Raw genomic sequence first — 24,055 nt, 5'->3', positions numbered from 1 at the left:
TGTGTCATTTGTATATAGGGTAATAAATGTAAATTCCCTATTTTTTTGTTGTTGCTATAACTAATTGTGTTATTTCTGAAACTATATCTTTGCACTACTTTAAACATTGTTGACAAGAGAATATTTGTTTATGGTAATCCTTAAAAAAACAACATACAAATCTTCACTGAGAAACTGTGGCACAGATGAGAAAATTATTTACAATTAAATATCTTTCCCTCTCACCGGACTTGTCAAATTGTGGGACTCAATTTTTTGACAATTCTTCATTTGGGGGGGGGGGGGGGGGGGAAGAGAGAGAGAGAGAGAGAGAGAGAGAGAAAAAACCTAAAATGTCAAATGCCAAGGTATATCCGTTAACTTCTTACTGTGCCCAGACAAACTTTGCTTTTCTAATCGACCTGTCGCAGCTACATCAGTGTAATATTTTTATACTCTGTATATGCATGAATGTATGATAATCTTTGTATAGCATCTTGCAACATACATAAGAAGTGTAATTGTATGGGATCAGAATCATATCCTTTTGGATAGTATATTTGTATATAAAATGTAAAGAGATTCCGTTGCTGGGTTTGTTGGTTCACTGTTGCCTTTCGTGATGTTAATTTCACATCGTGTGCTCAAAATAATAAAATGTTCATGATTGAAAATGATATAAACCACAAAACACTGCTGTGAAGTTTCTTTTCCTCCCTTATTTAAATTGTTTTCAGCATTAAAAGCTCCCCCTAGTGGCATTACAATAACATTGCATGTAAATCAGCACATCAAGTTAGGTTGTTATTTACTAGGTTTTGATTATTTATAGTGTGTTGCATTTGACAGTGGTAATGTGGCTAAAAGTAGCTTAGAAACTACAATAAAATACAGTGTGTATAGATAGTTAGATTTATAGACAGATAGATTTTGCAAAATTTGCTTTGCATTTATTTCAAAGGAAAATTGCGTTTACATTGGTAAAACTTGAAGAGTACACATAAATAAAAATAAAACAAATGTAAAAAAAGAAAGAAAAAAAAAGACCACAGATTGACTTAAACATTCCAGTTTACATTCTGTTACATGAGCTTGGCAATTCTCTTTAAGACTTTAAGCTCCATCGCTTCAGGTTTGACAATAATATAAATATTCCCTCATATCACTCTTCCAGCATGTTAAAAGCAATTTACATGATTTGTGAATCTTTGCGTGAGGGAACATATGACCTGTTGTGTCGACAATTCCACAGTTTTACTGATTTGAACCAAAAGCAATCATTCTCTAAATGCTGACTGGTTATGGACCACAGTTTCCCGTTAAGTAGATAACTTGTCCAAACATTCACTCGCATGAGGCTGGTGTTGTATCATAATTTTCCCACAATTTAGTGTCAGACATGTCAGTAAATGCAACGTAAAAATAACTATTTTTCTTTCACTGGCTGATTAAACGTAACCACTAACACACACAAACTTTTTAGTAAAGTTAATCAAACAAACAAATGTGCAGCTTCTGCTACAATCAGGAACAGCTGTTCTGTAATGTCAGTATACGGTTAGCACTGAAAAGTGTTGCTGCACTTTGAACCAAAAATGTCAGAGATGAAGACCGAGTGTGTTTCCGTCAGTAACACTAAAAAAATGGAGGTGTAAACATTCCAGTGAACAGGAAGGGAAACTGGAATGATGAACAAGAAAGTGATTGACACATATACAGTAATGAGAGGACCCCCCCCCCCCACCGAAGAAAACACTTTACAGTAGTTTCTAACCCTGATTACATTCAAATGTAAAGAAGAGAAAGAAAGTGGCTGTGAGGTGAAAGTTTACCAAAACTCTTTAAGCTGTTCACTCAAATCTTTTCAGACTTTTCTCAATTATTATTGATCAGTCCCAGAGTGCAATATTCATTATTTTGACCAAAGACAACTAAAACATTATACATATGTACAAAAGCTGACAATACATTTCAAGATCAAAATGATTCATCACATTCTTTGGGCAATTCTGAACCCCGAAATGTCACCAAAGGGCCAGAAGAAACCAGAAACCAGAAGTGAACAACTCCTGGGTTAAAAGTCCAAATTGTTTGATCAAGATTCAAGTACAACTATAGTGCATGTAAAAAGTATTTACAACCATTTAAAACCTAAAATATATACACAAGTTCATTCTGTGATGGCCCTGCAAGGCCTGAAAGCTTCTTTCAATCAGGCACTTCAGCTCTAAATCCTTGAATTAATCCTACAGGAGGTGTATATTTACATTTTAGGCTTCTAGTGTGTGGATAAGACATCAGTTTTGCATTCAAACTGTTAGCCTGTGCACATGGGTGTTAGGAGACTCTCGAAACTCCAGGGCACCTTCACCGCTGTGGCTCTCAGCATCCCAAAACACACCCAAAGAGCAGTTTCTGAGCACCCTGCTGTGTTGTCAGTGATAAGATCAAACTTTACACCTGGCAGATGTTGAGGTTTTCACAGCTGGCGCTGCAGTGCTTGTCGGTCTCTCCACATGGCGCGCACCTCCTTGAGGAGCAGCGGAGTGATGAAGACAATGCTGCCCCCTGTCTGTAATGTAAGCACATGGGTATGAATTGATGTTTTGTTCATTCGTGGTGTTGGGTCCATCCAAAAATATCAGCTGGTAAATTAATTTTATTTTACACCAATTGAAAACATACTCCACACATTAATGTACTGAGTCAGAACTGTAAAGTATGAAGCTGTATGAATGTCCCTGTGATAATGATAGCGATTTCAGGAAATGATCTTACCATGACCACAAAGAAGTAGAACACATACATCCAGCCCAGCTTACTCTCAATCAGGGACACCAGGTACTAGAGGGTGATGGAGATATAAAGTATTGTTCCTTTTGCATGGTTTTATGTAAAAGCACAATGACTTTCCATGTTGCATTGCATGAAACATTCTTTATCTTTGTTTACCTGTCCCCCAGCAGCTCCTATACTTCCAGTTCCGTCCACTATGCCGGTAACGGTAGCCAGAGCCTCCTTACTGCCCCTGAGAGCCTCCTGTCTCCCCAAGTCGGCAGATATGGCCGAGCTGATCATGTTGGACGGGCCGCCGATAAAGAAGCCGGTGGTGGCCAACAGTGCTGCATTGATCACCTGGTCATTAGGCGAGTCTGAGAAGGAGGGAGTAGAAGAAGGGAGGTGGGTGAAAATGCAAAATGGCTATTGTGGAAAAGACCTTAGACTCTTATGCTCTAGCAGATGCTATTTGATGACGTGTGTGTACTCACGGCTGTATCCAATCAGAGCTCCCATCGCCAACGCCAGACTTATGGCCAACACCGGTGCTCTCTTTCCCATGAAGTCAGAGATCAGACCCTGAAGTGTTCCACCTGACACAGAAAACCCCCCAAAAAACAAGATTACAAAAGACAAAAAGAGAAAACAAAGACAGTTGTCACTCAAACTCTAAGGATGTTTACTGTTATATTAAAGAGAAAAGGGCATACAGACAAATATAATGGCTGTATTCCCTGTACCAATTTCCATTGAAAAAAGTGATAATTATTTTTTTTAAACAAACAGAAAGCACAGAAGTGGGATTTTTCTTGACAGGCTAAACGTGCTGCTCACCGATGATTCCTCCGACGTCGTACCACACAGACAGGCGGTCGGCCTCGGCCTCCTTCCAGCCGTAGTTGTTGCTCAGGTAGAAAGGAAGCCAGAAGAAGAAGGAGTAGTTGACCAGCTTCAGACATGCGTACGCCAGCGAATACTGCAGTTAAAACAGAAGAGTTCATATGAGTTTTAAAAATTGATCTATGACCACATATACAGATTTTGTAGCTGAATTTGTAGCATTCATTCTCTTTAAAGCACATGTGTGGTCATTTTTCTGGAGCAGCAGACTTACGGGCAGCACTCCAGGCAGACCGAAAGCTTGCAAGAAGCTGACGGCTTGAGGAGGCTCGGCCAGAGGTTCGTCCGGCTGCTGGACCGACTGGTATCGTCCGCCGTACGCCTCCGCTTCCACCTCATCCTCCTCGTCGCTCATCAGAGGCCTGTGGCTGTCTGTGTCCGTCTCCACCGGGCCGAGTCCAGTCTCTGACTCCAAACTCAGACCTGACACGCACACGACAAACATTAAAAGCTGTAGCCTGAATTCAAACTCTGAAATGTTTCTATTTCAGGCAGTTTCTACAGTTGTAGCAATATGACCCATGCGAGTACACACACACACACATTATCTGGAATATTTCCATGTTCCTTGCAGTGCTTACCGACTTCTTTTGGAGACGTGATCAGGCCAAAGAACACCACCACCCCACCAGCAAACTGCACCACTGATGTCACCAGGAAAGCATACTGCACACACAAAAACACATGTTAGTATTTAGAAGCTGAGAATAACACTGTTAAAAAGGCACCAATCAGGTGTGTGTGAGTGTGTGTGTGTGTGTGCTTCACCTCGTATCCGTATTTGAGGACGCTAGATGCCAAGAAGGCACCCAGTATGTTTCCAACGGAGGCACAAGCACTCCACAGTCCGAACACAAAGCCGCGCCTGGAAAATGAGGAAAAAAACACTTTCCAATTATTTCATGTGACATTTAACAAGTACGATAATTTGCTAAGATTCTCTGCTTTGTCTTTTTTTTTTTAAACACTGCATCTCTTTTTTCAAACCTACGTCAAAGACTTTATAAAGTACAACAAAACGTGCTATAATTTACTAAATGCAACCTTACAGACGTCTCACTGACTATTTTTATATTCAGCAAGTTATGTTTACACGTTCTGCTGCTGAGGAAAAAACTGAGTCTAAATGGTGTCTGTGTTCAGGCAGCAGCAACTGGTGAATGGATGTCATTGTGCCGAGTGTGAGTGTGTGTGTTTCGTGCGTTATTCCTGTGTGTGCGGGCGTGTATCAGAGAGTTTGACCTGACAGACACAGGCTTGACTAAGTGTTTTCTAAGCTGGATAGCTGCTGCAGTTGTGACTAAACATATCCACAGGTAAAAGTGAAGAGGCAGCATCAGATAAAAAAACAGCTTTTGTAAACAGAGAAAGGTCACACCACACACCCAGCTTTGCCGAACCAGTTGCCCATGACGGCCACCACGCAGGGCCAGACGGCGGACTGCAGCAGGCCGTTCAGCACCCACAGGCCGCAGTACAGATAGATGTTGTAGATGTGGAGCCATTCGGTCAGAGTGCCAAACACAAACTCCTGCAAACACATGAAGAGCTGTTTTAATTCCATAACATATACAATGTGGAGGAAATAGAACCTAATCTTTATTATTGCTCGAGTTTCACATTAATTCCAGCACTTTATTCTAACTTTTTTTTTTTTTACTTCCTGAATATCTAATTTTGGAGTTTGATTTGTTCATCGTGAATCATATGGAGCGTGAGAAACGAGAAGCGCAACTAGAGCCTCATTTATAACTGCTGAAGATACAAATACTGTACATTAATTCCACAGAGTGTGACCACATGGGGACACTATCAAGGATTAGATGCACATCGTGAGTCTACTGTACTCACCACTGCAGCAGAGCCACACAGGCCGAAGCAGAGCACGTAGCGCAGGTTCAGCCTGTCCCCGATCACGCCGCTGAAATACAGACCCTGTGTGGACAAGAATGAGGAAATCTTCCAACCTAGACAGGCTGCCAATCTATCAGAGCTTCTTTTTTATTTACGTGATTTATATTTAGAAGAATTTTAGCTCAACAGGTATCAGCTTCTTCTCCGCTCTAACTTGGCTCTAGGTGAAAGCGTGCCATAATAAGCCACTGCCAGTTCTATTCATTTTTGTGGCTCTAATGTCAGAAGCTCATCAAACACAGAAAATGATATTCCCTACTCACCAAGGCGTATGAGAAGAGAAAGATAGAGTCCAGAGCTCCCAGGAACAGAGTGGCCTGCTTTTCATCTGCAAACAGATGATTGCCCTCCCATGTCTGAGGCAGCCAGAGACAAGACACTTTATTACATGCTTTTTTATCTACGACAGGGGTTTAAATGTCATAACATTTTCCCATGAACCTGATACAAGAAAAGTTTTTTAGCTGTCAGATTAACGTTGAATTTTACTGTATATTAAAGCTGCCTACAGTGTACAGTAGCCAGTTATAGTATAAAACAGTGATAAGAGTGAAAGCTTTTATTGCAAGAAAAAGCCTGAAGCAACATATATTCTGTTTGAGGAAGTTATTGTGGTGTAAGATTAAAGAAAAAGAAGTTGAACTGAGGAAACTGAGGTGTGGGGAATGAAAAATATATAAATAAAAGAGAAACATGCCAGGAACCTGCTTGTTATCAAAGTACATGCATTAACTTATCTTGTATTTTTTCCAACCTGGTTTATCTACACTCTTCTATTCCATGTAGGCTTGACTAATTATGTATTTTTGACTATAAAAAAATGAATGATTATAGTTATCCATTAAACACTCAAATGAGGTAACGTATGGTCTGTTTTGAGGTGCAACATTAGGAGTTTCAAATATTAAAAGGTAATTACTCTGAAACACGTAAAACCATCTTTTGAAGTTAAAGAAAACCTTAAAATATGCTGTAGGTTTGTTTATGTCACACCATAAACTTACTGTCAAATTTACTGATGCAGTACTTTATTATTTTTGGCACACTATAAAGTTTTAGTAATGTGTGCTTGGGATCAAAAACTTGCAAAGAAAACAAAAAACCCTTCATAGTTGATCTCACTTTATTAAAAACAATGTTTCTCAGTGTGGAGGGGGACGGGCTGCAGGGGTTTTGGTTGCAGGAATATACGCAACATCTTATGATTACTGGGATTGCTCTGACCTGTATCTTCTCGTTTTTTTTTTTGCTTTGGTCTGGTGGTGTTGTTGCTGTTTTGTTTTTGTTTATTTGTTTGTTTTTCTCTCTGTCTGTGCATGATGCATATTGGTATTTGCTGGTGTGTAGATCGATGTGTTTTTCTCTTTTTCTTTGTTTCCTTAGTTTATTGTTTCTGGTGGTACTGTGGTGTGGTATTGAAAATGCTCAATAAAAGTTTGCAAAAAACAATGTTTCAGTCCTCAAAATGAAATAATTTGCATTTGAAAAATACAAAAAAATTGATTTTGTTTGTATTCTTTTTGAAGAAACATTGTGATTGATGTAATCTAGACACTGAACTGTTGTGTGTGCTCTCAGTACCTGGCCAGGGGAGAAAGCGGGCGCGCTGTCATTCTGGACAGATGGCGTCCACTGGGCTGAGATGCTCACTTTCACATTGCTGAATGTCTTCCTGGACGCATGCAGTAACACATAGCTGGGAAAAAGACAGAAAGAGCTTTACTCAGCAAGTCAAAGCACTATAAGGGCGAGACCTATTTAAAAACCCTCCATGTTGAGTGGCCAGGTCAGAGTTCATTCTACAGCTGGAGGGGATGCTCTTTTTTCTTTGACAGAAGGTTAAATTTCAGGAAACACCGGACATCTTTATCTAAGAAGCAGGAAATGGAGCACAATCCAATACAACTTCATCTCCTTTTTCTGCTGAGCTGCAGTATTTATTCTGTAGACAACTCTTTACTTTGCTCCTGATAAGGGTGTCGTGACATTGGTGCACAAGTACTGTAATTAAAGATTAACTACACTGACTGAGGGGGCACTAAACAAAGAAAGGTTTGAAACTCAGCAGCTGACTCAAATGCACTGCTGCAGCATCTCAGTTTTAGAATCACCTGACTTTTTGCTACCCCGTCGATTAGAAATCAACATACCCACTGTAGTCCATGTTATCTTAACTGACCTGTGTTAACCTTGCCCCGAAGACCTTTGTCCTAAATAAACAACCCACATCCATTTACACTGTTTTTACACCAGCTGCATTGATATTTTCTTTGCACTCTGCATCCTCTCTTATGCAACTCCAGTAGGCTTTTTTTTGTTACAAATCTGCAACACAAGAGTTGGAAATCTAATTTTCCCAATTTATTCTGGAACTTTTTCCAGTTAAGCAAACACATAATTAAAATTCATCTAAAAAACAAAAAGCTAAATGTTAAAATGCTCCGACAGGTTTGAGGGGAAACCTTTATGGCAGGAAGGCAGAGTGGGTGTTGATTACCTAAAGAAGGTGAGGAGGAAGGCAACCAGATGATGATGGGTGTACTGTGACAGGCAGCCACAGCACGAGGGAGGCATCACAGGGGCGGCCGGAGGGAGGAAGAGGAGGTGGACGAGGAAGGAGGTGGCGTTGGTGGAGGTCTTTGGTGGTGGTGGTGGTGGGGGGACAGCAACAGGAGAGGGAGGGGGTTCAGCTGAAGGCTCCCAACTACACCAGATGGGACACACGCATCACTACAGCAACGTAAAAGCTCAGCCTTAAAAGAAGAACATTCAGCATTGACTGTCAAACTCAGAAAAACTCCTAACAAAGGATTTTTGACAATATAAGCAAATATGAAATGACCACAAAGATAAAAACGCATGTTAGAGCAAACTAAATGCCACGCATCTCAGTGCTAAAACTGATCAAATAGTGTTTCAAGCTATGTCCTAAAGTTTAAGGGTGGATGTTTCTTTCAAACTTTACCTGAAAGTTCCTCAAACCAGTCCTGAATAATTCCTGCAATATGAGGCAGTCTGTTGTTGAAAGCATCCACTCCCTGAGGGTAAAAGACGTCTATGAAGAGATGAATCTGTGCTGTGTTTTGCCATGTACAGGTATAAATGGACCCAGTGTATACGGCCCGCCTCTAAAACCATTACACCTCTCCCACAAGCTTATTCAGCTGGATTACGTCGTTTACAAAAGACTCCACTGACTAAGATTTTTTTTGCCATGATACCTCAACTCAGGTGTATACTGATACCTAGTACTGATCCATAGAGCTGCAATGATCGTAAAGAAGTTAACTGTCAACTATTTTGTTAAGTTAACCATTTTTATAGCAAAAATGCCAAAACATATGATGGTTCCAGATTCTCAAATGTGAAGATTTGCTGTTTTTCCTCATCGTACATCATAGTTTATTGAATATATTAACATTTTAGACTGTACTTTTTACACTTCATAGACTAAATGATTACTCGATGAAGAAAATAATCGTTAGTTGTGCCAATCAATCCAATACCAACGCTCTTTTTCCTGAATTTTAAATCTGTATAACTCGTTGGAATATTTTTATCTAAGAGAACACAAGGCCAGGGATTGGTGTTGGCAGCCTGCTCTGACTGGATGTAACTGATAGTGGAAAATGTTTATTTTTATAATGTCTCTGAGAAAGAAACTGTAATGTGGATCAGTCACATCAGAGCCTAAACACACTCTGAATAAGTAATCACTGCTGGTCGGTGTGTCAGATCAGTCTCAGAAGAGTCTTGTCAAACTGGTTCACTGTTGCCCATTTGCATACACTGGGCAGCGACTGTACTATACTGTACTGTCAATACTCAAATGTGCCCTTTTAGCATTTTTACTCAGTAACAGTTTCTGTTCTGCATGTATCCGCTTCTGTTGCACCACAAAAATTAATTGTGAAATACTTTAGTTGGTTCAGTTTTTTAGAGTTACAAATCAGCAATGAAACATATTGTGGAAAAGAGTAGATCAAGTTCTTTGGATGAGATCTGCAGCAATTAGTGGATCAGTTACCAAAAATAAAATCCAAATTCTATCACTTCACCTTCTCAAATGTAAATATTTTCTGATTTCTTTAGTCTTCTGTGACAGTAACTGAATATCTTTGGGTTGTGCACTGACAGATTAAGTGTTGAAAATAATCATTTGTTGCAGCCCTACTTTGATTGAATTACTGTGACATTATTGTGAGAGGGCATGGCAATAATAGATATGATTACAGAAGTCAAAAGGCTTCATATCTTTAACAGATCATATCTTAAGCAGCTGATATTTCACATGACTTGTTCTACTCAGGAGGTGTGGAGTCAAGTCTTGGGTACCTGCCAGGCAATGTTAGGCGTGTACACTCCTGGTATAAATCTAAATATAAAAGAAAGCTACGTTTAAAAAACGTTGATGCTTATCAAATCATGTTACATGCATTATTTAATCAGCAGTATGAAAGCATCAAAATGTAATCAACAACCTACAGAAACAGGATTTTTGTTTTATTTTACTTTGCATCTAATTTCTTCCAGCATTAGTTGGCTGCAGTCAAATTTGAGTCTCTGCACACACAGTATCTGTCAGGTGTGGCATTTATAACAAAGTGCAGGCTGTTGATAGCACGATGCACTGAGGTGAGGTGTAAACAGGATACGCTGTTCAAAGGAGGCCATCAGCTTACCATAGACTGAAGAACAGGGGGGCTTTCCTCTGTTAAATCACTATTTTGAGAGTTGTGTGTTTAAGAAAAGGATTTCTGTTCTTAAATATGAGCACTACACGCTTTCTCTACTGCAACCACTGCCCGCATACATGTTTGAGTCAACTGAACTAATTTTCGCCAGCATTTAGTTGTTATTTGAGGGAGCATTTTCCACTTCTACACCTACAGAAGCGTCTCTATCCATCTCTGCCTGCCTCACTGGTGTGACACGGCACATAACGTTACGTGGTGGCAGAGCCTTTATCTACACACTAACAGCGAAAAATGAGTCTACAAAAAAGCAGCGAACAGTTACAGCTTCAAAATCTTCTTAAATAAAAAGATAACAGAAGTTTTCTTACCTTTCTGCTCAGGTACTTGTTAGCTTGCTTGCTCTCGGTGTATCGACCATTTGTGTTTACTGTGGATTCAGGCGTCACGGACTGACATCACTCCCCGCAGAGAAGAGCGGCGCAGTGCTGCCACCAGCAGGACAGGAGTGGAACTACATGGCAAACACTGCACAGCTGGGGCTGACAGCAGGAGCCACCAAGAGGACAGCTGCTCAGCCTTCACCTGTCACTGTGCCACTTGTTGGGTTAGAGCCCAGCTATCATTGGCTGCAAACAGATTTCTGCATACTTTAAAAAGTGGGCCGCCAAAAAATACTTTCATTAAACACTTTGACACAGCAACAGGGATAAAGCATTGGACTTGGCCAGCACTTGAATTCTGGTAAGCCTTTAACAATGATTAAATTAGTTTGTTTAGTATGTGTTTAAACTGTTTGTACACATTGTACATGATGTGGTAAACTTTTCCAAATTCCCACTGTGGTTAAAGTTACAAGTGGTACAAGGTATCATATATCATCAGCTTAGTTTACAGTGCATTGTGGATTTTATATTAAATGATTCAAAGGTGTTATTTAAAAATCACATTCAGAAGTAATGTGTGTAGTGGTGTAGTGGAGTGAGGCACGCTCCATGACTAAATTCAAGTTAAGAAAAAAGTTGTTTTTTTTAAAGTAAACTGTACATATGTCAACAAAATGCATATAAGAACATAAATAAATAAATTGTGTAACCTAGGAAATTGAAGCAGAATGCCATGTATTTTATTGTGCTATGGACTCCTCATGATCTGATCTAATGATCTGTAATGAAGTCTGAATTTAATTGAAACAAATATTACAACAAAGGTTAAATAACTAAATTGGATATTTTCTGTTTCATTTGTCAAACAGTGAATCTGAAACTGGAGGTTATTATTCTGTCAACTCTCTGTGGCTCTATCTGCATCATGTCAATTAAAGAAAACCCCTTTTGTAGTCAGTTTTTAGTCATGTCTGTTTTATTACCTATACTCATTAGGACTTGATTATTTCATTTCTGTAAGGAAGTGAAATATACCGTGGGACAACGAGAGTGGGATAATTTGTTACAGCTGCCGAGCAACTGTAATTCTGAAGCAGTTGCTATGCGAATTCCAACTAACTTTAGATTTGGAGGGAAATAATGTAATGCCATGACGTCTGGACTATGTGTCACTAATTTCCCTGGGGCTTTTTTACATGAGTATGTCATGTAAGTAGTTTTTATTTCATTTAGAGTCTTTCATTCATGTTCACACAACATTTCAGTGGCGAGAGAGACAGCCAGCAGATAGAGACAGATGTAAAGAAACAGAGAGCAACAGTGAGAGACAGAGAGAGAGAGAGAGAGAGAGAGAGAGAGAGAGAGAGAGGAGAGAGAGAGAGAGGAGAGAGAGAGAGAGAGAGAGAGAGAGATAGAGTGACAGTGAGTGACGTGAGAGAGAGAGACACAGAGAGAGAGAGAGAGAGAGAGAGAGAGAGAGAGAGAGAGAGAGAGAGAGAGAGAGAGAGAGAGAGAGAGAGAGAGAGGAAGTCATATTCAGGTGTGTGAGGGGAGAGAGTGAATGAAAGTTGGAGATTGGAGAAAAGGCAGGGAGTGGACAGTCCAGTAAATTGTGGTTGGAGCTCTTATGTCTCTATTCTCACTCAATTAAACATCGGCTGAATCACTTTTCGGCGCAAATCAAATTGGAAAAACTATTGCAGACCTTTACCCTGGACATAACAGCGCCAATGGAAGTCATACCAATGGATACTGTTTTATCATCATCTGTGGCAATATGCTCCTATTTTACTAATGAACACATGGAAACTGTACAGCAGAAGGAGGTAAGGAACAGATTTACTTATGTAGATTTAATAACACACTGTTTCACTCTATGCACTCTGTTTTGTCCCATTCATTTTTTGTCAGCTTGTCTTTCCCTGGACATTTTCTGAGTCTTATTTTTTCATTGTGAACTTTGGTGAGGGAATTGATGTATAATTGTGAAATAAGAGAATTAAGATGTTAATATGGTATTCACTTTGTTTGGGATATGTATTTACTGCTAACAACCTTTTGAACAATGTGAACTGCAACCTCTTATGCATTTTTCAATTATGCCGCTATTGATGGCTTGCTGTCTATTACTGTAACACAATAACTGTGTATGTGGATGTGTCTGAGCTAATCAGCCAGCCTGCAGCTTAAATTGCTGTATGCACTGAAGTCCCTTTGCTTATGCACACTGTCATTAGGACTACGCATCAACTAAACAAATGATGAAAACAGTTCCAGAGCTGGGAAATGCTCCATCTTAGAGGCCACTGAACTTTGAAACGTTGACTTTAGAGATGTGAAAGTATGAGAATCATGAAGTGTTCTGGTCTCTGCGAGGGTCAAAGGCTTGGCCTCCTGTGAAGGAGGAAGCGTCAGAATAAGGAGCATACAACAATATACAAAAGGCGTGAAAAGGCAGAGAAGAGTGATTCAATCACAAAAAGGCTCCCTAATGACTGCTGAAATGTTGGCTTGTGTGATGAACTGCTTGAGGGAGTTGCTCTGAGTCTCTTGCTGTCATGTTTTTCTTTGAGTCTGCCCAGCTGGCCCCTTAATACTGTACATTACCAGCTGAGAGGGAACGGTCACGCAACTTAAAATGTCAGTCATACCAAGGACTTTAACCTCATTTTGTGAAAAAAAGTCAACAGATATCAAAATGCTTATTGAACTGACTGAGGACACCAAGAAATCTACAAATTCATCTAATAAACAATCAGATTCCCCTAAAATTCCCAATTTAATAGTGCGCAGTAGTCAGTTTCACTTGACACTAAGTGTTGACTGAAACCAAGCGCCTGACAGGATGTAAGTAAAAACCAAACCGATACTCCTTTAAGCAGAAATGAAGGCTTAGGCTGAAGTTTTTTCTTCTTTCTGTGTTCTCAGGTGTACAGTGATCATGGCGGCCACTAAGAGAATGACAACGGGGCCGGACTGCATCTACTCCACCATCAACAGGTCTGTATCAGAGCAGGTTTATCAGTGATCATTTTCCCCTTTAGAAAATAAACATTTTTCCTCACTAACTCCTCCAGAGCTAGAAAACTAAAATCTACAGTTTTGGTTGCCTTTTGCTCATTGCATCCATTAAGGGAAAGTCAGAAAAGGTCTTTCAACTTAGGGCTTCCCATTTCCGCCAGTTTATTTATTAAAACATAACAGTTTGATGAAATGGGCGCCGGTCCAAGTATGTGTTTATTTAGTGAGGCTGATGAGAAGAAGATGCTCGGTCATAAGCTTGTCCTCTGGCATTTACTCTCAGGCTGCATTTTCCCACTGTCGCCAGAAAAAGATTGAGTGTCCCCAAACTGGTAGTCACAGTGACCATACTGGGAGTTCAGGAGGCTGCCATAGTCTTTTGTTAGTATATCATTGACATTTTCTGATGTGCTATTTTATGTTAACTTGTAAAAAAACAACTTGTTTTTCCTCATGTGTCCAGGTTAAAGAAAGGCTGTATTGGTGAGAAAAGTGGTTTCCATAGTGCTTCAGTGGAAAACAAAGGGGCTGAGCACAGACAAGAGGGGATACCAAAACTTCCCTTCACCCAATTACAAAACCTGAGCAACCAGTTGGAGGATTCACCCATGATGGCTCACAGGAGACCAACCCTTGACCCTCATGGCAATGACAATGCTCTTTTGGGGGGCAACAAGTTCCCCAGATCCAATGGAGGTAACATCAAGGACAAGATCTCTCTGTGGGAGGGAAAGGAGCCCGCTCATTCAACTGTCACCTCATGTTCCTCGGGCCAGTGCGTTAAAAGGACTGAGTCACTGACAAAAAACAACAATAAAACTGCAGTTGAGCAGCGTGTAGAAGGTGGCAGGAGAGTAGCCTACAAAGAAAACCAAGATCTTGAGAAAGAGAATGTGGGAAAACTTGGAGATTCGAGGCCTTGCTCACCAGTTGAAACTGGGAAACAGCAAAGAGGAACACTCAGGACCAGCAAACCAAGTGAAAATAAAAGAGGGGAGGATTGTGGGAGATTAGCCCACAAAGAAAAGCAAGATCACGAAAAGGAGAATGTAGAAAAAATTGGCGATTCAAGACCTTGTTCGCCTGAGGTGATGGACAAGCAACAGGTGGGGACGTTGAGGAGAAGCAATGACAAGAGAACATCTGAACAACCTAGTCAGGAGAAGAGAGCTGTGTTCACTCTTTTTAAAAAGCTGGAGGCTATGGGAGAGAACCACGGGAAAACTCTTCCAGAACTCGGAAACTATTTCACCCCGCCAAGCAAGGACAAACAGGTGGAGGTGAAAAAGAAAGAATCTGAATCTACTGGTCAAATTAGTGCAGGGAAATGCTCTGCGACCAGAGACAGGAAGCAGCAGCAACAGGAGAATGTCTACACAGAGCCAGGGACGCCCCCGATCAACCCAGTCCCCAAACCCCATCGCACTTTCCAGCACCCAGCTACCATCCACATGGCGAAGAGTCAAAGGCAGAGGAACCTCCCACCACTGCCCTCAATGTCTACACGAGCTGCCTCAAAACCTCCTCTAGGTGTCTACGGGAGACCGCGGGGTGAGAGAGTCAGAGGCAACATCAACAGGTATAAAGAAAGAGAGAGAAAGAATGAATTTGATTTCATATAACAAGAGCTGATCCAAAGTACCACTGTAGGGAGAATCTAAACAGACCATATTCAATTCTCAAATACATTAATTCATACTTAAGGTATAATTTGTACTTTTCCATTCACTTTGACAGGAAATCCTTTGAGTTTGAAGACATCCCAGGGTCAAATAGCGCGTTCTTCACTCACTCGCTGTCTCAGGAGCATCACTATGAAGACATCCTGGGTCAGAAACCTCTATACTTCCTTTATTTTCTGTGCCGGTTGATCCAGTTTAAATTGAGAGGAAGTTGTTTTTCAATGAATAGCTTGACATTTTGGAAAATGCACTTGTTTGCTTTCTTGCCATATAATTTGGCATAAAAATAGGAAAATTGCTAATGAACATGTGTTGAAGGTTGCCATTTTTGGTCTCCCTGCAGACTCGTCCAAGGAGAACCCATATGAGGACATTGAGTTGGAGAGTCAGTGCTCCCAGCAGTCTTTGCCCTCCTCCCCTGGCGCTGACACTACCAAGGTTCCTGCAGTACAAACAAACTTTACAGAGACAAAACTTCTGATTTAGATGATTATGAAAATGTATGATTTTTCTGTCTACAGATCTCAAGACCCGGCTTCTTCAGGCAGAATTCAGGTAGAAGCTTTAAGCTGCTGGACCTGCGGAGAACCAACCAGCAGACCCACAGCATCAGCAGCAGTGGTGTTTCATCTCCACCCCACCTCAGCCCTCCCTCCACCCCACTTGGGCCTGAACAGACACCCTGGCTGACTGGGGACCCCTTCAGCCGCACATGCCGTAGGATACCAACGGTGTGTGTATGTGTGTGTGTGTGTTAAAACTGTTCATGTAGGAGAAAAAGTGTTTTCTGATGCACAATCCCAGAACATTAACATTTATTTGAACTGATCTTTCATCCGTCAACCCCCTCCCAATGCTTACCATACTCATTTTTTACTGCCAAGTCAGCATTAGCGAGATCTTTAATCACATTTGAAGGTTAAATTCTGCTTTAATTTCAATCCAGTTTGGCTGCCTGGTTCCATTATAGCTGCCAGAAACATTAATAATAGGAGTTTTGTTCTTATCCCTGGTGAAAGACATTATGCTGTATCATTTCTGTACACTTAGTCACATTCCTGATTTTTCTGTCAACAGGTTGTACTGAAAATCAATAGTGTCTTTGAGGCTCGAATCAGGAAGAAACATCTCAGAAGAATCTATCATTATGCAGAGACAAGCTCAGGGAGAGGTGAGGATGTTGAAATGTTGGTTTCCTAGAAGTGAAACTGTATCCTGCTGTTTTTCGTAATGTTGGAAATGTAAATGTTGATTTTTGATTTCTTTTTGCAGTGACAGATGAAAACAGTGATTCTGAGAGTGAGGTGGAGGACAGAGCAAAAGGTAATTACGACAGAACGCCTCAGGGTTTTGCTTCTTCTGACATTTTCAATCTATAACAACACTATATCTTCCTTTCCTTGTCTTCTAGCTCAGCGTCGGCGCCTGGTGTCAGTCAAGTCCATACTGAGCCGTCCAAGCCAGAATCAGGTCCAGTACAATGGTACCAACAGCACAAGCAGGTCTCTGGAACAGGAGCTTCACCAGCGTCAGCTGTTTGAATATTTCCTGGTGGTGTCTCTGCAGAAGTCGAAGGCTGGCGGCCACTATCTGCCGGAGGTTACACAGCAGTTCCCCCCTAAGGTCAGGAGTAGAGGAGTTGCTGAAATTGTATTTCTTGTGTACTGTAATTTTAGTTCTGAAGTTTGTGAACAAATGCTTTAAAAACAGAAAATCTGGGAACATTTGTGCACACAAGGCAAGCAAAAAAAAAAGTCAACTAATCCCAGGTCTTCTTTATAAGAAACTACCAAATTCAATCTAATTCAAAACTGTAATCTGCTATTTGTTCATATGAACATACACTGACATGCAAACTTCTGTCTCTTGATAACAGTGAAATGTGTGAAATAAAACAAAGTTAATGAAAATATATGAAAGTAGCGACTAAAGTTTGGTCCACATGTGTAACTTATTTTCCTGGTGCTGCAGCTGGAGCGCAGCTTCAAGTTCATGAGGGAAACGGAGGATCAGCTGAGGATCATTCCTCAGTTCTGTTTCCCTGATGCTAAAGACTGGGAGCCGGTGGAGAACTACCCAAGGTGAGGTCACATTATATCACAGGGGTCCACTGTGTGACATGTCATTGTAAGTCATCAAAATCCACATATATTACAGGTAATATTACTACTTGTATTGCTACTTCTCTTCAATAGCAACTTAATATAGCTGTGACTGAAAATTCAACCTTTATGAACATTAGAAAAGTTGCTGCCCACAGTGAAAGTGGCTGCAACATGATGCATGGATGCATTATGGAAGTCCATGTACTGTAAGCTGCACAAAAAAGGAATAAATGTCAATATACAGTAATCATCCATGTGTATTTTTATATGTACATTCAAAATATGCTAATCACCCGTTTATTTGTGTATTTGTTCTGACTCATCCCCCCCAGTGAGATGTTCTCCTTTGTTTTGACTGGAGAGGATGGGAGCAGGAGGTTCGGATACTGTCGGCGTTTACTGGTAAATAAAAAACGAGTGCAATAAATAACTACGCTGCTACTGGACAGGAAGTGGCTAAATACCACAATGACGGCTGAGTAAATAAGCGTGCCAAAATAGTCGGCGTGCCTGTGGGAAAACAGTTCATCTCAGAGTCTGGGAGGAAGTGTGTGAGAATGGAAAAGTGTGTGTATGTCTTTGTGTGCGTGCATTATGAGTGTATGAGTGTGACTTCAAAGTTTTATATAGCCAGAAATATACTGATAAGTAAAGTATTGTATTTATTTTCTCATTTTAGGAAAATTCTGTTATCTTTAGACCTATGATACTATTAAAACCACGTGTTACATTATATTTCTCAGCTACTAAAAAGTTAACCTTCATCTTTTTTTTCAGCCCAGTGGAAAAGGCAAACGTCTGCCAGAAGTCTATTGTATTGTCAGTCACCTCGGCTGCTTCAACTTGTTCTCCAAGGTAAACCACTCTCACAGATCCTAATTATATTATTGAGATGAAAGAAATTCAGAAAAAAATTTATTTGAAAATGTATTATTTTAAATTCTTTGTGTCTGTGTAAATGTTTGCATTGTAGGTGTTGGATGAGGTGGAGAGGCGGAGGGCTCTGTCTCCAGCTCTGGTGCAGCCATTCATGAGAGCAATCATGGAGGCCCAGTTTCCAGCTCCGGGAAGAACCATCACCGTCAAAACCTTCCTCCCTGGCTCAGGCACTGAGGTGAGTGACACGGGAGCACCAAGACAAAGTAAATTGTATTGAATTGTATATTAAATGTTCCTTCACCCTGGAGAAAAAACACTGTTCACATGTTCAATACCATCTGCTGTACACAGAACTACTCTCTGCCTTTGGAGCCGTTTCTAAACAAACTGAAGAGACAGTAGTCTTTGTGGAGAAGGAACATGCCAACATTTGCAGCGGTGCGGTTAAATTATGTGTTTTTAATAGTTTTTGGATTTTAATGAGGTCTATGGCACAGAAGAATAATCAGGTTTTGGTTCTGCACATGACATTTATTAACAATAAGAAAAATATAGAACATTGCCGGCCTTAACCTTTAAAGACAGGAAATGGCCTGCTTTGACCGATTTTGTTTGTCCATTAGAATGTACTTGTTCTGACTTAATTGCCTTAATATGTTGAGCTGGAGTCTGACACAATTTTTTATTTTACATTTTAAATTCACCGTTGTACTGTATCCTCCAATTGTAATTTCCAGCCCCTCAGCTTTCTTCAAGAGTATTAAGCTATTGTGTGGGACAAATGTTTGTCTTCTTAAGATAATTACCACCTTAAAACACTCTTTTGGTGTGTATTACTGGTAAGTTATTGCAAATTTCCTGGTTTCCAATGAAGATAATTATAGGACAAAGCATATTAAATGTCTGTTTAAACCCCATAAACAACATGAAATGCTCATTCATGTGCTTGGATTAATATTATTTTGTCAAAGCTTCAGTGTACTGCTTTTTCTTTATCCTTGTAGATGTTTTATACTTTGTTCATCCCTTTCCCAGGTGATGGAGCTCTGTCGTCCCTCTGACTCCCGCCTGGAGCATGTGGACTTTGAGTGTCTGTTCTCCTGTCTGAGTCTGCGGCTGCTCCTCAGGGTGTTTGCCTCTCTGCTGCTGGAGCGAAGGGTCATATTCACGGCTGATAATCTCAGGTTAATCTACATACACTTTAGACTTACACTAAACAATGAGACCTGCACCTTTTCTATGGGGCAGCTATTTTAATTGCTCTTACAACACGAGTTTGTCCTGAATATCTTTCTTCCACTGTTTATATAATTATGGAGCCTGTAGATATTAGCTGAAAGCATCAGGGATGTTTTCATTATTAAGTTAGAAGAAATGTGGGTGGTCCAGACTCATATTTTCAAGTAAATCTAAGGCAGCCCCAGTTTTATTCAGGGAACATGCCACAGAGATATTTTGAGTGCAGCCTGTTGAGTTGTTGTGCTGGGGCCATGTTTGTTTGCTCTGAAAGAAAATGCCAGTGGGAGTCAGAAACAGCGGTCAAAGAGAGTAGTAGAGGACTGGAATGCAAAGTCCAGTGACGTGAATGAAAGTATGCAGAACTTTGATTTTCTCTCTGGGAAAAGCTGTTACGTGTTCAGCCTGTATTTTAAACCATATCACCCTCATGTGGTGAGAATGAGCAAGCCTCTCTTTCCATGTGTTCTTGTCTTCTTTTTTCATTTTTGTATCTTCTTCTGGCGTCCGACCTCCACCTCTCATGAAAAAAAGAATTGTTAAGGGGTTTCAACCTATGGGTTATCTTATTATAGTTTTGTTTGTGTCTCTTGCAGTACTCTGTCACAGTGCTGCCATGCAGTGGTGGCGCTACTTTACCCTTTTGTATGGCAGCACACCTACATCCCAGTACTACCCTCAGCGATGCTCGACATTGTCTGCACACCAACCCCATTCCTCGTCGGCCTGCTGTCCAGCGAACTGCCTCAGCTCACTGAGCTACCCCTGGAGGAGGTCAGTGAGAGGAGCTTGAATTTAGTAAATTGGTTTACTTAGAGTTGAGACACATCAATATCATGAAGTTGTCTGTTACAAATTTTCAATGTTCTTGGACAGGTTCTGGTTGTGGATCTTGGAAACAGTCGATTTCTTAGACAGGTAGGCCATTTGCGGTAGTGTATTTATTGTTTGTGCATGATATACATGATCTATGTGGATGTAGAGGAAATTATTTCAGCCATTTCCTACCTACATATGAATTTTCTGTCTTATTTTGTTACTCTTAGTTGGATGATGAAGACTCCATCCTGCCCTCTAAGCTTCAATCAGCCCTAGAGAACATTCTGGAGAGGAGAAGAGAACTTGCTAATGACAGAGGAGGAGATACACCCATGGGTGAGGCATAACGAGGACTTTAATATAGTATGAGAGCTTCTAGTTGTAAGTCTATATATCAGCAACGGCAACTGAAAACATTTTATTTCCCCTCTCATTAGACTCTGGCCATCTCGGCACTGTTGTATCCGAGGCCTTTGTCCGTTTCTTTGTGGAGCTGGTGGGCCACTATCCACTTTTCATCATCAGTGAACGGGAGGATGGTTACTCCTCCTCGTCATCCTCCCCTGTCCCCTGCTCCTTCCAGCGCGAGGGTTTTCGTAAAGCAATCCTGTCTAAGACTGGGCGTCGCTTCCTGGAGGTCTTCATGGAGACCCAGATGTTTGGCTGGTTCATCCAGGAAAGAGAGCTCCACAGGCAGGCCCTGCGAGGTAAAAGAGGGGCAGTAGAAAACAGAGGTTTGGCTGCAGTGGGATGATCTAGTTCATGTATCTGTTTCTCTCTCCCCAGGGCTGTTTGAAGTGAGGGTGCAAGAGTATCTAGACTCCATCCATGAAAATGAACACCGGAGGGTTAACAGGTTTCTCAAAGGCTTAGGTAATGATGTTTCTCAGTTATTCTAAGACAAAAGTTAGAAATTATAATGAAGCAAGCTGTCTACTCACTCTCATTTTTTTCCCTTTTCTACAGGAAACAAAATGAAATTTCTGTCAAAGAAATAACGCCACGAGAATTGCACAACAGGAGACATGTAGAGTCCCAGAAGCACTGAAATAAGCAAAGACTTATTATCAAATTAACATTTGGAGCATTTTTAGATACTCATCCATGTCAATGAGTAACTAAGTTGTTCCTATCAAAGGAAGATGCTGCTGTATTTCACACGAAAATAAACTTGGGACAGCAGATTTCCTCTAGGTCACTGAGTGGTTTGATGAATCTGAAAACAATGTGCATCTTACACCTGGTCCGTCATTGTCACCAGATCTCAACCCAGCTGAACACTTTGGACTGCCATGTTAGACATTGCTCTCCACAACATCAAAACACCAAATAGGGGGAATATCGATAGAGATTTTTCTATGGAAAAGGTATAACGAAGTTGTTCTATAAATCTGTAATTTCACTTGGAAGTTCATGGTCACAGTATTTTCTGAATCCACTAGAGGGCAGTAGTATATTTTCTCTCATGGGATGATCTTGGCACTGTCAATCACTGACCAAAAATGACATTTTATGCATCATAACAGCAACAGCGCCACAAGTGCATTAACAAGTAAATAAATGTTATCTCTTTTGAAGCTGTGAGTTATTGTCTTGATCTTGTCATGTTTAATTTCTCTTTCAAACCAAATTATCATGTTTCATACAATCGTTGCATCACATGTTTAGAGTTTGCAGATTATGAATGATGAGATTACTTTATGGTAAGTACATGATGTATCCAATAACACTGTCCATGTTTTACAATATGATTTTTGTTACACACTGGAAACTCCTAAGAGGCAAATCAAAGCCGAGGGAATTGTGATCACTCAGCATTTGTGTGCCAGTTTTACACAGTGAGTAATCCACATACCACCCAATTGCTAACCATTCACTGCTGTGTTTGTGTGTTCGAAGTTATTTGCCCTTTTTACTACAAAGAACTTTGGTTCAAAGTTGGTGGCAGCTTTACTATTTTAGTCTCTGAGTCATGGAAACAAAGCAGATCTTTAGCCCACAAAGAGGAGCGCACATCTTTGTCAGCATGAAAGCATAACACAGGTGCAGAGCAGAGCATAGTAGTGTATTGTCTGAGGAATAGTGTGCTCAGTTTGTGTCTGCTGAACAAGCTTGTGGGCCCCGAGGCATCCCACTGCACCGGACCTGTCACCCTGTCAGTGGCAAGTTCACACACACACCTGCTGACACAGATGTTGATGCCTATACAAGAACGCACAGCATACAAAACACAAACCGATCCGGGCTTACACAATCACACTGTACATGCAGAAAACAGTTATTCCCAACCAAGGATACTTGTATTAATACTTGTACTGGTACTTGCTGAAAGTAATGAATAAATAATTTAAATAGCTAAAAGTGGGCTAATAGATATAAGGTTGAAAAAAGTACCTTCAAGATGCAGCGTATATAATTTAGTAGCATCTAGCATCACAGGCTTATAAAATTCCTAAGTATATTTTAATTAGTGTATAATCCCATGAAAATAATGATTGTGTTTTCGTAACCTTTGAATGAGTCCTTTGGAGGAGCTCACCATTTTGAACCGCCATATTTCTACAGTAGCCCAGAATGGACAAACCAAACACTTGCTCTGTTTGCCTTTTACGTTTTTCATGAGTATTGCAGCTTCCATAGGTTCTCCTACATACTTGGAGGAAGAGAGGTACCCAGGTGATGGCAATCTGCAAACTCGCTGTTAGATTTTACTTTCAGAACTACTAAATCCTACACACTGCACCTTTACAGTAATGGATACACATTTTAAACAGACAACTGAAACAGTTAGCTAAAAGTAATGACACCAATTGAAAAAGTTAGCTAAAAGTTATTACACCAATTGAAAAAGTTAGCTAAAAGTAATGGAAGAACAGTTGAAAGAGTTAGCTAAAATGGATAAACAATTAATATAGCTAGTGAATAAATAGACATAAACATAGCTGAAAGTAAATAATAAGCAGTTGAAATAGTTAGCCAAAAGTATCAAACTGTTTAAATAGCTAAATGATTCAGCCCCAGTAGTAGTACACTCTAAACTAAAAATGAACAGTTCCATTGTATGAAAAAAATATTGGAATATTGAAATAATTTGTAATGTTAAATATCAATTTTACAATCAATTCAAATGAATATGTGGTGTCCATTAAGGGGTACCTGAGGTCATTTGACAGGGTCGGTGGGGTACATCAGATAAAAAAAATAGCCACTGCTCTAAAACACACATGTTCAGTAAAGCTGTCAGAGTAACAAATGTGAAAAGCTTACCACAGCTTCCTATCTGGCTCCCAAGGTGGGAAAGCTGCGGTGCTGTGGGACAGGAGGCGTCTCAGGAAGATGGATGGATGTGGTGAGAGACGAGCACTGACGGCCGCCGAAATGTTTGCTCACTTACTACAGGTTTCTGGAGCCTGAGTCTGTGTGTGTGTGTGTGTGTGTGTGCAGATGGATGAACACCAAACCCAAATTGTCACATACTGTTTCCTGCTAAACACCTGGCTGCAGCTCAAGACAACTGACTCGTTAGTGCGGAGGTAATTATGGTTTAGATTAATTCCAGTCAGCAGGGGCCGACCCCCAGAGGCTTATGCACTGGTGTATTTCCACAGCAACCCTCTCTGTGGAATATCTCTCACCACTGCAAACACAAATGTCATGTGTTT

General features: G+C 40.5%; 2 protein-coding genes across 3 annotated transcripts; one reads left to right on the top strand and one right to left on the bottom strand.

Annotated features, from left to right (window-relative positions):
* Nucleotides 1-911: 911 nt before the first annotated feature.
* Nucleotides 912-10,708, bottom strand: slc37a3 (solute carrier family 37 member 3). 2 transcript variants are annotated; one of them, XM_062443525.1, is made up of 14 exons: nt 10,637-10,708; nt 8,069-8,324; nt 7,153-7,267; nt 5,835-5,927; nt 5,509-5,592; nt 5,043-5,188; nt 4,426-4,522; nt 4,239-4,323; nt 3,872-4,080; nt 3,592-3,733; nt 3,249-3,350; nt 2,932-3,131; nt 2,758-2,823; nt 912-2,551 (listed from the first exon to the last, which is right to left on the bottom strand). In XM_062443525.1, the coding sequence occupies exons 2-14, from the start codon at nt 8,143-8,145 to the stop codon at nt 2,459-2,461; spliced, it is 1,509 nt and encodes a 502-aa protein (XP_062299509.1). In that variant the 5' UTR covers nt 8,146-8,324; nt 10,637-10,708; the 3' UTR covers nt 912-2,458. The 2 variants fall into 2 exon arrangements, with proteins under 2 accessions (XP_062299509.1, XP_062299508.1); XM_062443524.1 differs by lacking the exon at nt 10,637-10,708 and adding an exon at nt 8,537-8,604.
* A 1,531-nt stretch (nt 10,709-12,239) lies between these two features.
* Nucleotides 12,240-21,970, top strand: LOC134004299 (DENN domain-containing protein 2A-like). The gene is made up of 20 exons (XM_062443523.1): nt 12,240-12,477; nt 13,580-13,651; nt 14,136-15,251; nt 15,410-15,501; nt 15,698-15,792; nt 15,876-16,085; nt 16,432-16,525; nt 16,627-16,677; nt 16,766-16,977; nt 17,326-17,435; nt 17,792-17,861; nt 18,237-18,314; nt 18,433-18,573; nt 19,374-19,522; nt 20,171-20,348; nt 20,451-20,492; nt 20,621-20,729; nt 20,831-21,100; nt 21,180-21,266; nt 21,360-21,970. The coding sequence occupies exons 1-20, from the start codon at nt 12,446-12,448 to the stop codon at nt 21,389-21,391; spliced, it is 3,240 nt and encodes a 1,079-aa protein (XP_062299507.1). The 5' UTR covers nt 12,240-12,445; the 3' UTR covers nt 21,392-21,970.
* The last annotated feature ends 2,085 nt before the right edge of the window (nt 21,971-24,055 follow it).

This window comes from Scomber scombrus, chromosome 22, assembly GCF_963691925.1.
Source record: "Scomber scombrus chromosome 22, fScoSco1.1, whole genome shotgun sequence".
Classification (NCBI taxonomy): Eukaryota; Metazoa; Chordata; class Actinopteri; order Scombriformes; family Scombridae; genus Scomber; species Scomber scombrus.
This window is presented reverse-complemented; position numbering and strand designations above follow the sequence as displayed.